Source organism: Mytilus galloprovincialis, chromosome 13 (assembly GCF_965363235.1).
Source record: "Mytilus galloprovincialis chromosome 13, xbMytGall1.hap1.1, whole genome shotgun sequence".
Taxonomy (NCBI): Eukaryota; Metazoa; Mollusca; class Bivalvia; order Mytilida; family Mytilidae; genus Mytilus; species Mytilus galloprovincialis.
The window spans coordinates 16,880,773-16,894,808 of record NC_134850.1 but is presented as its reverse complement, the minus strand read 5'-3'; the positions used below and the strand labels follow the sequence as shown (position 1 = coordinate 16,894,808).

Below are 14,036 nucleotides of genomic sequence, written 5' to 3'. Positions count from 1 at the left end.
CAGACGGACAGACAGACGGACGGACACCGGACATTTGTATACCATAATACGTCCCGTCAAAATTTTGACGGGCGTATAAAAATTGACATACTAGAATACAGAAGACAAAGCTAGTATCTTTAATAACAATTACACAAAAATTGACATATACAGACCAAGTCTTAGTAACAAATACATTATCATAGACATATACGGAACACACAACCGCCTATTTATTCCTATGTTGAGTTGATCTGCAGGTTCTTTTCAGCTGTTTAAGAAATTAACATTTATTGGTGGCATTATATTTCGTTTAAATAGAACTTTATGCTATCTTTTGTTCGTGTCTGTGCAATCCACAATCAAACTGAATTAAACAACTTTACAAAATTAAAATTGTATAAATTATCTTGTGTGAAAAGATCGGACATTATTTTATATTCTGGAATTTTGGATCATCAATGCTCTTCAACTTTGTACCTGTTTGGCTTTATAAATATTTTGATATGAGCGTCACTGACGAGTCTTATGAAGACGAAACGCGCGTCTGGCGTACTAAATTATAATCCTGGTACTTTTACGCATACAATCCAACAGTTCCGTTAGGAATAAACTGTTTGTTAGGAAGCAGATATAATACTCATGTTTGCAGAGTTAACTAGTATGTTAACTGGACAAATTCCATCTTAGATTTTACTCACCGTTTACTTTGGCTTTTTGTTGGTAAGTGACTCGTTCCACTTTGCATATTAAACATATCATAACTCAGTAAAGTGGGTAAAGTCTATAATTTTCGACCGTGCAAGACGCTAATAAGTTACTCATGTCGTTAAACAACCCCATTAAGAAGAAGCAGCCCTATAATAACTTACCATCGCATACACATCCATCATGGTTAAGTACAAACCCAGGTCGACATCCACACGAGTATCCACCAGGTTTATTATTACATAACTGTGTACAACAGTCGTCCCCTAATCCACACTCATCTTTGTCTACAAAGCAACAGGTGAAAGAGGATGAATCTTTAGTTTGGAGTAAGTTTGATACTTATTGAGAGTTTGTGTGTAGTATTGTACATACATTAATATATCATAACATTGGATAGATAATGATAAAGATTATTTTGTTTGATTGGCTTAAATAAAATAAAAAACGTTTTTATATTTAAGAGAAGTTTATTTTCTATTTCTCTAGACTCCATTACAAAGTGACAATAGTATCTAGAAAAAACATTATTACAAATCAAAACAAATAGCTAGACGTTACTTTTAAATTCATGTTTTTAAAGGATACCTATATAGATATAAGACGATGTGGTATGAGTGCCAATGAGACCACTCTCCATCCAAGTCACAAGAAGTAACAGAAAGACCATTACAAGTCAAAGTAAGGTCTTATTATGTTCTTATTTGATAGAAACCGTCTGATACAAAAGAAAGCTACATTAAAATATTTTTGACTGATAAAAGTGTATTTTGAAACATGAAATAAAATAGCTGTTCAATTTAGTCACATTTCAAGTCCTTGAAATCAGATATCATTATTGGTGGATTTTGAAATGAAGATTATTATAAAGATCATTATTCCTTATTCATTAAATGTGTATAACGAATTTTGGCATCTACAGACATATATATTTGCCTGAAATGAATAAAGCAAGCCTTTGTGTCTCAAATGTTCTGAGGGGTTAAACATGTACCTGCACACGACTTTTCATCAGCTTGTAAGAAGTATCCTTTCCTGCAGGAACATACGGGACCTTTATCACCATGACGACATTTATGGGCACATCCTCCATTTTGTATTGCACAACTGTCTACCAGTTCTAATTCAATTCCTATAACAAAATAATTTAAGAGTTTTATTAACGAGTAAAGGAAATGTGAAGTATAATATACGCCATGAGGTGGTATCATACCTTGAAAAAAAATATCTACAATTTTATAATTCTTAATAATAAAATTCAAGTAAGATTTGATAATTTAGATTTTTTCCCATTCATAAAATAGATACTGGGGAAATTTTAATTTTCTATAGTTTACAAAACAAGTTCTTTGTTGCACACGTACAATATGTCTACTAGCACATATAAATAAACAACAATAAATATTCAAATTACCTTTCATAAACTCTAAATCACTGGCCTTCCTTACCTCTTAAAGTAAGCATGTTAGAATAAATGACATAAGTTTATTTCGACAAAACATTTACTTTGGTATTATTATTATTTCTATTACTTTATAAAATCAACTTATGAGATTACTTTTGTAAGCTTTTACTTCATTATAAATTGTGTTTGTCATAAATGTTTTCTTGTAAAAAAATAAAAGATACTTCTAAGTGTTATCATGTACATTTAATATAAAAAAAAGAAGATGTGGTATGATTGCCTATAAATAACAATTTAACATTGTTTATGATTTAAAACAAGTGGCAATCTAAGTTAATAAAAGTTTTTTATTGATGGAAAAGAATTACAGCAAGATAATGTCTTTTTAATTTCTTCTATATGTAACAATGTGTGTTATGATTAAAATAAAGATTCTTTTTACCTACCATAATAGCATCTAGCATCTTCATGCAGCATTAAAATAATAAATATCATTATCATTTCATCGAGAATTTCTTTTTCTTTATCAAAACATGAATTTATTCAGTGCAACCGATTGTTTTTATGTTAAAAAGGACTTCTGAGAAAGATCTGATGTATTAGTTCCTTTTCCCTTTACATATTTAATATCTAAATTCAACCACATGAAAGTAACATATGGTTTTGAATTGTATCATTATTTTATTTCATCTGACTATAGAAGTTGAGAAGAATTAAAGAATGATACTTCTGCCAGACATACATATTATCATATAGTTTTACTCCTCAACAGACTTGAATGGAAGACACAGGTGTACAAATAAAAGTAGTAGTCTACAGTCTTATGATATCATATCATATAGTGTTCATCTAGGAACAGTTAACTAGTTAGCACTAAATCAAATGAATTATTTATTTACACAACGATTTCTAACAGCCAATATGCTACTAGCTTTTCTAACTGATCAACACAGAAAATAATTGTAATAAAAACAGCACTTACTGTAACAAGATCTACCGTCTACACCTAACTGGTACCCTGGTGTACAGGTACACTTAAAAGAACCGGCAGTATTGATACAGGACTGTGTACAACCTCCATTTTCATTAGTGCATTCATCAATGTCTAAAAATAAATAAAATAAATAGAAAGAATAAAGAATAACAATACAAAACATCGGACAAAAGTCGCAAACTTCGGCATTGATTTTGGCTTATTTTCGAGCGCCACAGAAGTTTTATGTAGACGAAAGGCGTGTTTGGATTACAAATCAATGAGCCTGCCAGCTTGAATTATTTTTTTTTAATTCCTCAATTTCATCAATTAATCAAACATTTTTAAAAAGTCAAATTTTGATTGTGCCTTTAACTAAGTCTATATGTGGATAAAAGAAGATGCGGTATGAGTGCCAATGAGACAACTCTCTATCCAAGTAACAATTTGTAAAAGTAAAACCTTTGTGTCAAAAGTATGGCCTTCACACCGAACAGCAAGCTAGTTTAATTTTAAACAATCAAAACATGTGTACAATACCGTAATAGTAACTGTAGAACGTTACAAAAAATGGTGCAATGTTTGATTGCCATTGTATTACCTGGTGTTGTTGACTTCTTGAATGTTAAACATAATGTTCCCTTAAGGATGTACTTAGGTGAGATTTTGGAAATTGGTGTCAAATGTCGGATTCCTTGGTTTTTTTCCCATCAAAACAGGGTAAAATATTTTGCCCCATAACACCCATTTTTCTTTTCATAGAAGACTTTAATAGCTCATAAAAGGTCATTTTCCAAAATTTAAGCAGATTCTTGATTTTTGTTCTTTTGATTTGAGACCCAAATAATACCAATGCAAATGTAAGGTAAAAGTCCGAGTCAGCCTTTTCCCACCATTTTTTAAAACTCAAATATCTCGAAAAGGAGCTCCATGACCTAACAATATTTTTAGCTTATTTTGTTCCTTAACTGGTGCTCTTTCAACATATAGTATCAATTTTGGTTTGTTGATTTTTAAAATTTCACCTAAGTACATCCTTAAAATATTTCCATGAAATAAAAGGACTATTGTGCGAATATCAACTAATATAAGTCCTCACGAATTACCTAGACACTTTCTGCTATCTCTAGAAATCTTATATCCATCCCGACAGTGACAAGAGGCTCTACCGTTGTCATTTTTACATATATGGTCACATCCACCGTTTGATGCGCGACATGGATTAGACACTGAAACAAAAGATAAATAGAAATTGAAGTTGAAAAGAAATATATAAATAAGGTCATGTAAATGACTCGTCAATCAATTCAAATTTTTTAAATACATACCTTACATGTATATTAAGTAATGTGTAATATAGAAAGATTCCTATATATATTAAAAATCAATTCTTCAGAGAACAATTGAAGGTCTTTCCACCTCGATAATAAGAATGAAATTTAAAAAAAAGATGTTAGAAAAGGTCACTCCTTGTTAATGTAATTTGGTACCTCAAACTGATATGAAAAAATAAGATTAAGAGGTATATGCAGAAGACTTAATTGTTTTATAATGAACAACAAAGAATTTAAAGCAAAGGTCAAAATCTAGAACGTCAAGTTGACCTTTGACCTTGACCTCAATTTCAAGGTCATAGGTCAGTGATCTCAAATCAAAAGACCCCAGGTCAATCACTTGTATGGTTGTAGAGAAATATCGATTTCAAATACAAAAGGGGAGAAAACTCTCATAAGGATTGACCAAAACGCTTCGACTTAAATGAGTTGAAGTTGCCCCTTATTGTAAACAGTAATTTGGCAAACACATCATATCATTAACTGTTACAGTTTCTTTCGAATATAGATTACAAGCAAAATCTAAAATTTAGAATATGACATTGACCTTCAACCTTGACCTCAATTTCAAGGTCATGGATTAGTGAACTCAAATTGGAAGGTCCGAGGTCAATAACTTGTATGGTTGTGGAGAAATGATGATTTTAAATACATAAGGGGAGAAAACTCCTATAAGAGTTAACCAAAACACTTCGACTGAATAGGTTGAAGTTGCGCCCTATTGTAAACAGTAATTTGGCAAAAATATCATATCATTAACTGTAACAGTTTCTTTTGAATAACGATAACAAGCAAAATTCTAAATTTATAACATGACCTTGACCTTTGACCTTGACCTCAATTTCCTTCAAATGGACCAAGGACTTCATATCAAAAGACTGTAGGCTTCTACGACTTATACCGTATGAATTTATCCAACATATCGTCTATCTTAAATTTTCAAAGGGAAACAACTCCCATAAGATGTCTTCCGATCACTCCAGTCAAAATAAAACAAAACATTCTTAAGAGTAGACGAACAATTTGTTGAAAACAGTTTGTAAAAATCTTTTACGGTTTTAGAGATATAGCGATAACAAGAAAAAGGGGACGCGGGGAGATAACTCCTATAAGAATAAGTGTTCGGTCACACAGGGTGAGTTTTGAAACCCCCATTACTGTACAAAATCATTGGCCAAACATCCATTCGATATGTTGTAAAACGAAAAAGCATCTCAGACGGCAGAAAAAAAAATAATAATCAGAAGAAAAACAAAAGGTCTTTCCACGAAAAGTTGAAAGACCTAATAATCTAGATTAAACCGTAGGAAAAAATCATATTTATATATTATATTCCATTTGCTGACAGTCTAAGATTGAATTTTCACGCATACAAAATAATTCTTTATGGTCTTATAAGGAAACAATTCTTTAAGATAATTTTATTAAAATGAGAATTAGTAAAAAAATATTTTTATGTTTTTTTTCAGTTTTAACACTGTCTTTCATTTACAATACTGATTTAACATTTTTTGGATTTGTTTTGATAGTTAGTCCGCCGCTGATATACTTCACTTCATTCCTCCCAATATTTTGTGTTTACTATACCTCTACATGATTTCCCGTCAGACTGTAGTTGGTAACCTTCTCGACACCGACAATAGAAATGACCGTTATAACTGTCTACGCAGATATGATCACATCCTCCTTGGTTTCTGGTACATCCAGAAACAGCTGAAAAAGGTTAAAACATAGTGTGTTACTTTATCATTTTACTGCAAAATATCTTTGTATTAACAAATTAGTCTGAAGCTTTTCCAGACTTGAAAGGTCTTTGTCAGACTGATAGAACCCTGAAAATATTTACAAAGAAGTCCATTAAAGTAAAACCAAAATGAAAACAATTAGCTAAATAAGCAAGTTCAAAGGTTTGTCCAAAAATCCAGAATGTAAAGTATTAATAAGTTGTATATAAAAAAAACATGTTTTGTACTTTAGTGGGTTAAGTCAAGCTAGAATAAAGATAGTTTGACTTAAGAGGATAATAAACAAACTATGAAAATGTCCCCTGCTAAATCTATTTATTGTAATAAATCCAATTTCATTATTATAATGTCTTATATTCATTGACCGTTAGCAAGGATAAAATGGATACGTTGTACTTAGCAAACATATACATGTTTTTAAAATAAAAGATACATCATTATCTATTTTTCATTTTCAATCTTTTCACAAAGAGCTCTAGGAAATTCACATTGCAAATATTTTCTGTCCTAATAAAATGAACATAAATATTTCTTTTTTCATCACGTTAAAACATTTGAAAAATATTTACAAACAGCAGCAGCTGAAAAGAAACAAACATATTATATATTAAAACAACTATTATCTATGAACAGTTGTTATTTTCATACTATATTATCAATTGTATGATCAATGCAAATTTAACTCTAAGAGTCTCTGGTGAGTGACGTCTGAAAGAATTAGAAATTTACAAAAGAATGACGTTCCCATCAGTTATAAATTTACAAACCAATGTAATAACGACTTCTAAATCTGCCAACTATGTAAAACATACGCAATAATACGACAGTGATAAACCGTGATAAACAAGGGATTATTGTCCATAGAAATATATCTATCAGTCAATAAAGCATTAAAATAAAAAATGAAAGCGAGGAGGCAAAATCCTCTTTTATATACCAGCCCTTTTCCAGATTATTCCTTATATTTCCAAGTACATAAATCAGAAATAAATTACATTTGTTGATATTTCAATAAAAAAAAATCAAATCTAATAACATCATAGACATGCACTGTTAAATCTAGGCAATATTTCTATAGTTTCATGAAAAAAAAACAAAGAGAAATGCACAGCAATATGTTTGCATATCAGTAAAAACAATGCATTCACTAATTCATTCATACAGATTATTGTATATCACATGGCAAACATCAAAAGAACTCTGCTGAATATGATAATAATGTAAGAGTATGTTTTCATGTCACTGTTATCACATTTTTGAATGGAAGGGTTTTTTTATTTTTAACTAATGAAATAATGAAACACAAGAATTGAAAGACAGTAAAAGGTTAAAGTGTTCATTGAAAGGATACTCATAATTGTACAACCATATACTAAATCTAAACCGTATATATATTTGTATCCAAAATAACAATCAATGTAAAACCGTGAGGTAGAGGTCATGATTTCTCATATACATGAGTTCTCACATCAAAGTATTAAGTCATGCAACAGCCAATTTTACAATGAAGGGTTAAGTTCCTCATTCCAAGAAGAGTTTAATAGATCGAACACTGGATCTCAGCACTGGATAGTATCAGTCACATATCAAAACCATCCAAAATTGAGACTTTGGATTAGTATAAGTATGCACATGCTACATAGTTAATAACTAACATTTACATGAAATGAGTTCAATTTGTTTCATATGAGGAGGATCAAATCCCTCCACGATGAGTCATAGATCTTGCAATGTAAGGATAGACTACAAGCGTTTGAATGAATTGATTCACACATTCACGATGAATTAGAATTCTACGAACAACTTGCATAGAACCGATACAGTTCAAGAGTTTGAAATATAAAAAGTCAAGCATTCATGGAAGAAAATGCATCAGTACAATTTGTCTTCCGTGTTAATAATTTGAAATATTTAGTTAAGACAGCACATGCTTCAAATATTCATATAAGCATGGTAAAACATCCAAGAGAGACAAATGCTTCATATATTTACCCTTTACGCGCAGGTCAACAATTTTAATATATGACCTATCTTTATAACGTGGTTTATATCCATAAGCTAAAAAGAATGTAGTATTATCAAAGGTGTACAGTATAAAAGACCGATTGTTGTACAGTATCGTATTTTATTAAAAAAAATAAAGTATAAAAAAAGTGTGTACAATATATGGTGTACAATATATATGACTGATTTTTATAACTTGTTTATATCCAAAAGGTCAGAATGGTAAAGTATAATAAGACTGTTTACTACTAATATACAAAAAACGAAAGATGATATGAAAATAAAGACTTCAAAATAATGAACAGAAAATTGACTAAAATCAAGTTGAGTTATCCTTCTTTGAATTGATATAAGATACATACAATGTATAAATGAAGATGGCATTAATGATGAAATACAAAACATATAATGTGAAAACACCAGAAAGTTTTGATAGTTAAACTGTACATATCTAAACAGGCATGCGGGAAATATCAAATGCCTAAACACTATGCTTGACAGAAAAATAAATATGTCATCAAGAAAAATAAAACGTCGCAAAATAAAATACAGATTGAAGCAATACAAGAACCAAGAGAAGAAAACAAATTTAACTTGAGATAAATGATAGCAGTATAAGGTAAAGAAGGAAACAGGACATTAGAGAAAGAAAATAAATCAACAAAGAGGTCCTCTGAGGGTAATACGTGCAAACAAAATCGAAAACAACGAAAATCAGGACGTGCAGAACAACAATGAAGATAGTGAAAATCTGGGAAACAAAACGGAACAACACAGGATGCAGTTAGTACCATTATCAATGTTTTCAGATGGAAACTGGTTAATGCGTTGCCTGTCATCAAGGTTACGTGCAGGTTGCTGTATCTGGTTTTCATAGATATTACCTTGAGGATTTATTGCATTACCGGAAACAAACTGTGGTTCTTTCCTTTTGCTTGGTGCGTATTCTTCCACAGTATTGTTAATAATCGAAATTGAGTTGTCTGAAAAGTTTTATTCATAAAATAACTGTCAAATAATGCAATAAGAATGTTATCGTATAAATGTCTTCTTAAATAAGCCGCGCAGTTGAGTGTCATCGGATATGCCATATGGACCAATCAGAACGTACAAAACTAAATAAGACAGTCCTATGAAGAATACCTTTATTTCATTGCTTCGTTCTCCGGTAGTGCATAAATATTGATCAAAATGAAAAGTATATACCAGAAGAAATGCTTCCAATAAGGAAGATATTCTAACTGTTTAAATTAAATGTTCTGTGGCGCGCGTTGGTCGACCATAAGAAGTGATTTGCTAATAGTATCAGAAATAGATATATAAAGTGTGAAAACAGGAGTTATTTATCCTAAAAGGGAACAAATAACGTCGGATCAATTAAATGAAAAGTAAACAAAGCCAAAAACTTTGAAGAATGGTTAAAAAGAACTCTGCTCAACGTAACATACTAATATAGTTCTGCGGTTAATGACATCATTACACAAAGATGAAAAGATAGAAATACTAAACTCTCAATTCCGGAAATCGTTATTATTGGAAGTTGAATCATCATACTTAACATAGAGCTTAACGAATCTTTTCAAATAGAAACTTGAAACATGAATAAAACAAATAATCGAAGTAGTAATACTCTTAAACAAAAATGTACAGGCTCGTTAAAATTAATCACTGTGATAATGAGATACTTTGTAAATTATTTTTTAACTTCAATAAACATTTGCCATCATGGATACTTGAAACACCTGGGAATTCGATAATTCGATTTCATGGCTGAGAAATTAAATAGATATTTGTACATAAGAGGAGATTTCACTGCTATAGCACGTATATTAGCGATCAATATACAGCTTCATTTCAGTTTGCAATGTCTAAGAATAGACACAAAACAAATTAAGCTTGACCTTTATTTTATTTTAACATCTTAAAATAGAACATATGGGTGATTGATCATATGTAAAAAACTAAGAAAATCAAACCAATGCATAATAATGGAAACATGTCCATCTAATAATTACCCCATAACACCCATTTATTTGTTTATATAAGACTTAATAGCTCATAAAAGGTCATTTAACAAAATTTAAGCAGATTCTTGATTTTCTTTCTTTTGATTTTAGACACAAATAATACCAATGCAAATATAAGGTAAACGTCCGAGCCAGCCTTTTCCCGCCATATTTTATACATCAAATAACTCGAAACGGAGCTCCATGACCTATCAATATTTTTAGCTTATTTTGATCCTTAACTAATACTCATCCAGCTTAAAGCATGAATTTTAAATTCTTGATTTATTTAATTTTACCTAAGATCACCTTAGTACATCCTTAAGGAATACAAATAATGACTATTAATGAGTCAAAAGAATTCCGACCTGTATGCCAAAGTTTAATAAATCAACACAACATAAGCGCTGCATGTTTCGGAAAAGTAATTTGACAAAGAGTAAATTGTTTTACTTAAATTTACTGTTACCAAGGTGTTGAAAATTTATTACAATTTATTAAGTACTATATCTCCGTTATATAACTTTCTTATACTTTTTTTTAAAGTTCGAAAACTAAGACATGACATCAGTGTATTCATTTTTTCAGGACAGCGGCTTCGTGAAAACTTATTGTATGAGAAATATGAATATCATTAATTGCGTTGTAGGATTTAATTTAGGACAAATAATTCATAGACGACGCTATTACATGTACAAAAAAAGTGATTGGACAAGAAAATTTTCAACTAATGAACAATGGTACTTCTGTTGACATTTTTAACCACACTCATAGAAATAAAGGAGAAAACTTCTTGTATGTATGTATACCATTTAACGCTGTTTGAATTTCTAATTGCAAGCCTCTAAAATATTCTCAAAAGCTAACGAATATATAAAAAGACACAAAGACGCCAGCCGTAGCAACATAATTTATCATCGGTCATCATTAACATCTTTCGATTCATCTTTACACGCAGTGTTGCAGAATATGCTCCATTTCTGTCAACTTTTATCTCTTTTGAAAAAAGACATTAGCAATTGCATATTGATAAACACATTTGTTTTGACACAAATGATGTTTTCAAATAAACTAAAAGTACAATAATTGCTAATTTGTTCATATACAATTAACGCTATGTTTGTTTTCGTTTTGTGAAAATCACTATTACAATCGATTCGTACCACGACTTTGTTTATACATACCCTTGCAACCTTCAAAAGAAATATTAGTGATTCATAGAAACACATACAGTTGTTTATTGTTAAAATAACATCTGGCTGTGGGTACAACAAACAATAAATAAGGGTGATCTATAACTTCTCTCATAAACTTTTTAACATAAAAAAAAATGAAATAAATAGCAAACTGAAATCCAACCGTTAATAATTGAACTGACTATTTCATAAATGGTCTCTTTTATATGGCCCCGGTTAACCCGTGGAGCTACTCGATATTAACAATTAAACAAGAAGATGAATTTGATATCTATCGGTCTGAGCAACCCAATAAATTATAGTTTGAATACTAATTGAGACAAGTCTTATTGACAAACAAGAGATACATTCTTTCAAATACAAGTGGTGATAAATCGGCTTAACAAAAAAAGGATCAGAAAACAAACAATAAACCATTTGACTGATGTCTTCAAATCAAAACATTTAAACCAGAACCTGTACTTAAAATTGCCATAATCAAATTTATAACTTGTTAGGACCATAAAATGACATTTAATCCATTATGGACACACAGTAAAAAATGACCCACCATGAAATTTTTATTATTGTGTTCGCTACCTGAGAACGGTTTAAATTTCCTATTCAGTGTCCAGATGACCACACATAAAGGTGCAATACAATTGGTTCAACAGGTTTGATAAAGTACCACACCTAGAACGTTCTTAGTTGAGGACCATTGCGATCCTCTCTAATGCATTTTTAGAGAAAAAAAAAACAGTGATGAAGCTCTTATTTACAAAAGGGAGAAAGACGAAAAATACGAAAATAAGAAAGGAAAGATTTTTTCATAACCTGACAACTTTCGATATTCAAATTTAATTATTTAAACAGCAGTGATTGTCTTAAGTTCGGCCTTGATTGATGATGTTATTGCAAATGACCAGTATTATTTTTTTAAACCTGATTTTACTTTTCGTTTGTTTATTGTTCTTACCACAGATCTTAGCAATTGAATCGACACAGATGATGAATTGGAAGATAACATCTAATAAAGGTACTATCCACTTTACGTAATAAACACGGTTGACGATTAATACAATGTATTTTATAAGAAATTTCATTTCTATCATGGTTTTGGAAATTTATGGAAGATTCCCATTTGATACTATTCATTTCTAAAATGTGCTACAATGTGCTACAAAATTTATGGAAAATTTGTTTTTTCATCAGTAACCTCAAGCCTATTATCAACGCAATAAAATATGCACGATTTTTTCTGAAACCGGAAAGAATATTTATTAACAGCACAGAATGTAAAGCATGCGTGACATGTTTATCATGTTTCATTTCAAAAGTTGACCGACTACATTCGAAATAAATTCCAGTAAAATTAAATCCAGATGTTATGAAGCATGAATTTGAAATGAAACAACTTTTTAATATATTCTATTTTGATATATTTCTTAGGAGTTTTATGTTTCAGATGTATTCGATAAACATGCATAATTGCATAATCAAAGAGGTATTTTATCACCAAACCTGCATCGTTTGAAATCAAACTTATTATATAATTATTACTCATAGTAGCAATATCAATCAATCTGAAGCTGTTACAAGCCAATAAATTGTTTTATCGTATGATTTCCCCTGTTAGATGCTAAGTAGTTGAAGTGTTTATACTTAAAACACCTAAAATGTTTCATATAACATGTATAAATAGGCTAAACAAGTTCACATTTAAATACGCGACGAAGGATAGAACTATCAAATAGTTACAACGCCTAGTTTGTGTGGGCACAGAATGCAAACTCCGGTCAAAATAATATATTTTTTTATAATTGGTCATTAAATGATAATGAACTATTGATTATTGGTGTTAAACGCCATTTTCAGCAATATTGGCTTTATTGTGGTGGTCTTGTTTTTTTTTATGAAGGAAGTCGGAATACCCGGAGAGAACAGTAGACCTCGGCAGAAAAATGTTACACCTTCTTTACTCTAAGGCACTGTCAAATTTAAGTGTAGTTTTTATTTATTTATTTTTTATGTATATCTTGTGAATTTAGGACATACGAGCAATACCTTTTAATAAATTTCTAAAACAGCTAAACTATGCTATGAAAATGGCATACTTTTTGAAATCATTCTATGCGTTCCTAGATAAGTTGTGTGATTATTATTTTTTTTCGATTTGAAATTAGCAGTTTTACAAAAATAGACAGAGCGAAGAAAATATATGATATGTATAAGTGTTTTAAAAAAAAGTGAATATTGAACGAAACTTAAAATTTCCCACCGAGCTGCGAACAATTTAGACTAAATAAAACATAAAAGTAACGACACATTTTTGTAACCCACATCGTTTGATGTGAAGCTTTACAGAATTTGTTACTTAATTAAATGTAATAACACCGAGACGAATTTAAGATAAAACATGCTATTTGTAATCATGAACCAATATTTATATCATACATTTCATGTTTATCTCGATTTTTCACCCATTTAAAACATGTTTAATTAACCAATTTCATAATGACATTGACCAACTTACTGTTCTTAATAGTACAAACAAATATTTTAAATTATTCAATTATTAGGTTCACGTTTTCTGGAATTAATTTAAAAAAATTATGAGATGCTGTTTTACTTATAACTCATTTTCTCATATGTTTAATTTGTTTGAGATTATTAGCAGCTGTCATTTTTATTAAAAAATTCTTACAGC

The 14,036-nt window shown here is 30.2% G+C and overlaps 1 protein-coding gene across 4 annotated transcripts in view; it reads right to left on the bottom strand.

Moving 5' to 3' along the window:
• Nucleotides 1-14,036, bottom strand: part of LOC143057285 (uncharacterized) — a 99,014-nt gene that overhangs the window by 23,371 nt on the left and 61,607 nt on the right. For 3 of the 4 annotated variants that reach the window (XM_076230568.1, XM_076230569.1, XM_076230567.1), the window contains exons 7-13: nt 9,033-9,131; nt 8,137-8,202; nt 5,987-6,112; nt 4,172-4,294; nt 3,075-3,197; nt 1,682-1,819; nt 852-974 (exon numbers count right to left, since the gene is read on the bottom strand). In XM_076230568.1, the coding sequence (XP_076086683.1) occupies nt 852-974; nt 1,682-1,819; nt 3,075-3,197; nt 4,172-4,294; nt 5,987-6,112; nt 8,137-8,202; nt 9,033-9,131 (798 nt within the window). The remainder of the gene's footprint in view (nt 1-851; nt 975-1,681; nt 1,820-3,074; nt 3,198-4,171; nt 4,295-5,986; nt 6,113-8,136; nt 8,203-9,032; nt 9,132-14,036) is intronic. The other variant, XM_076230570.1, reaches the window with a different exon arrangement.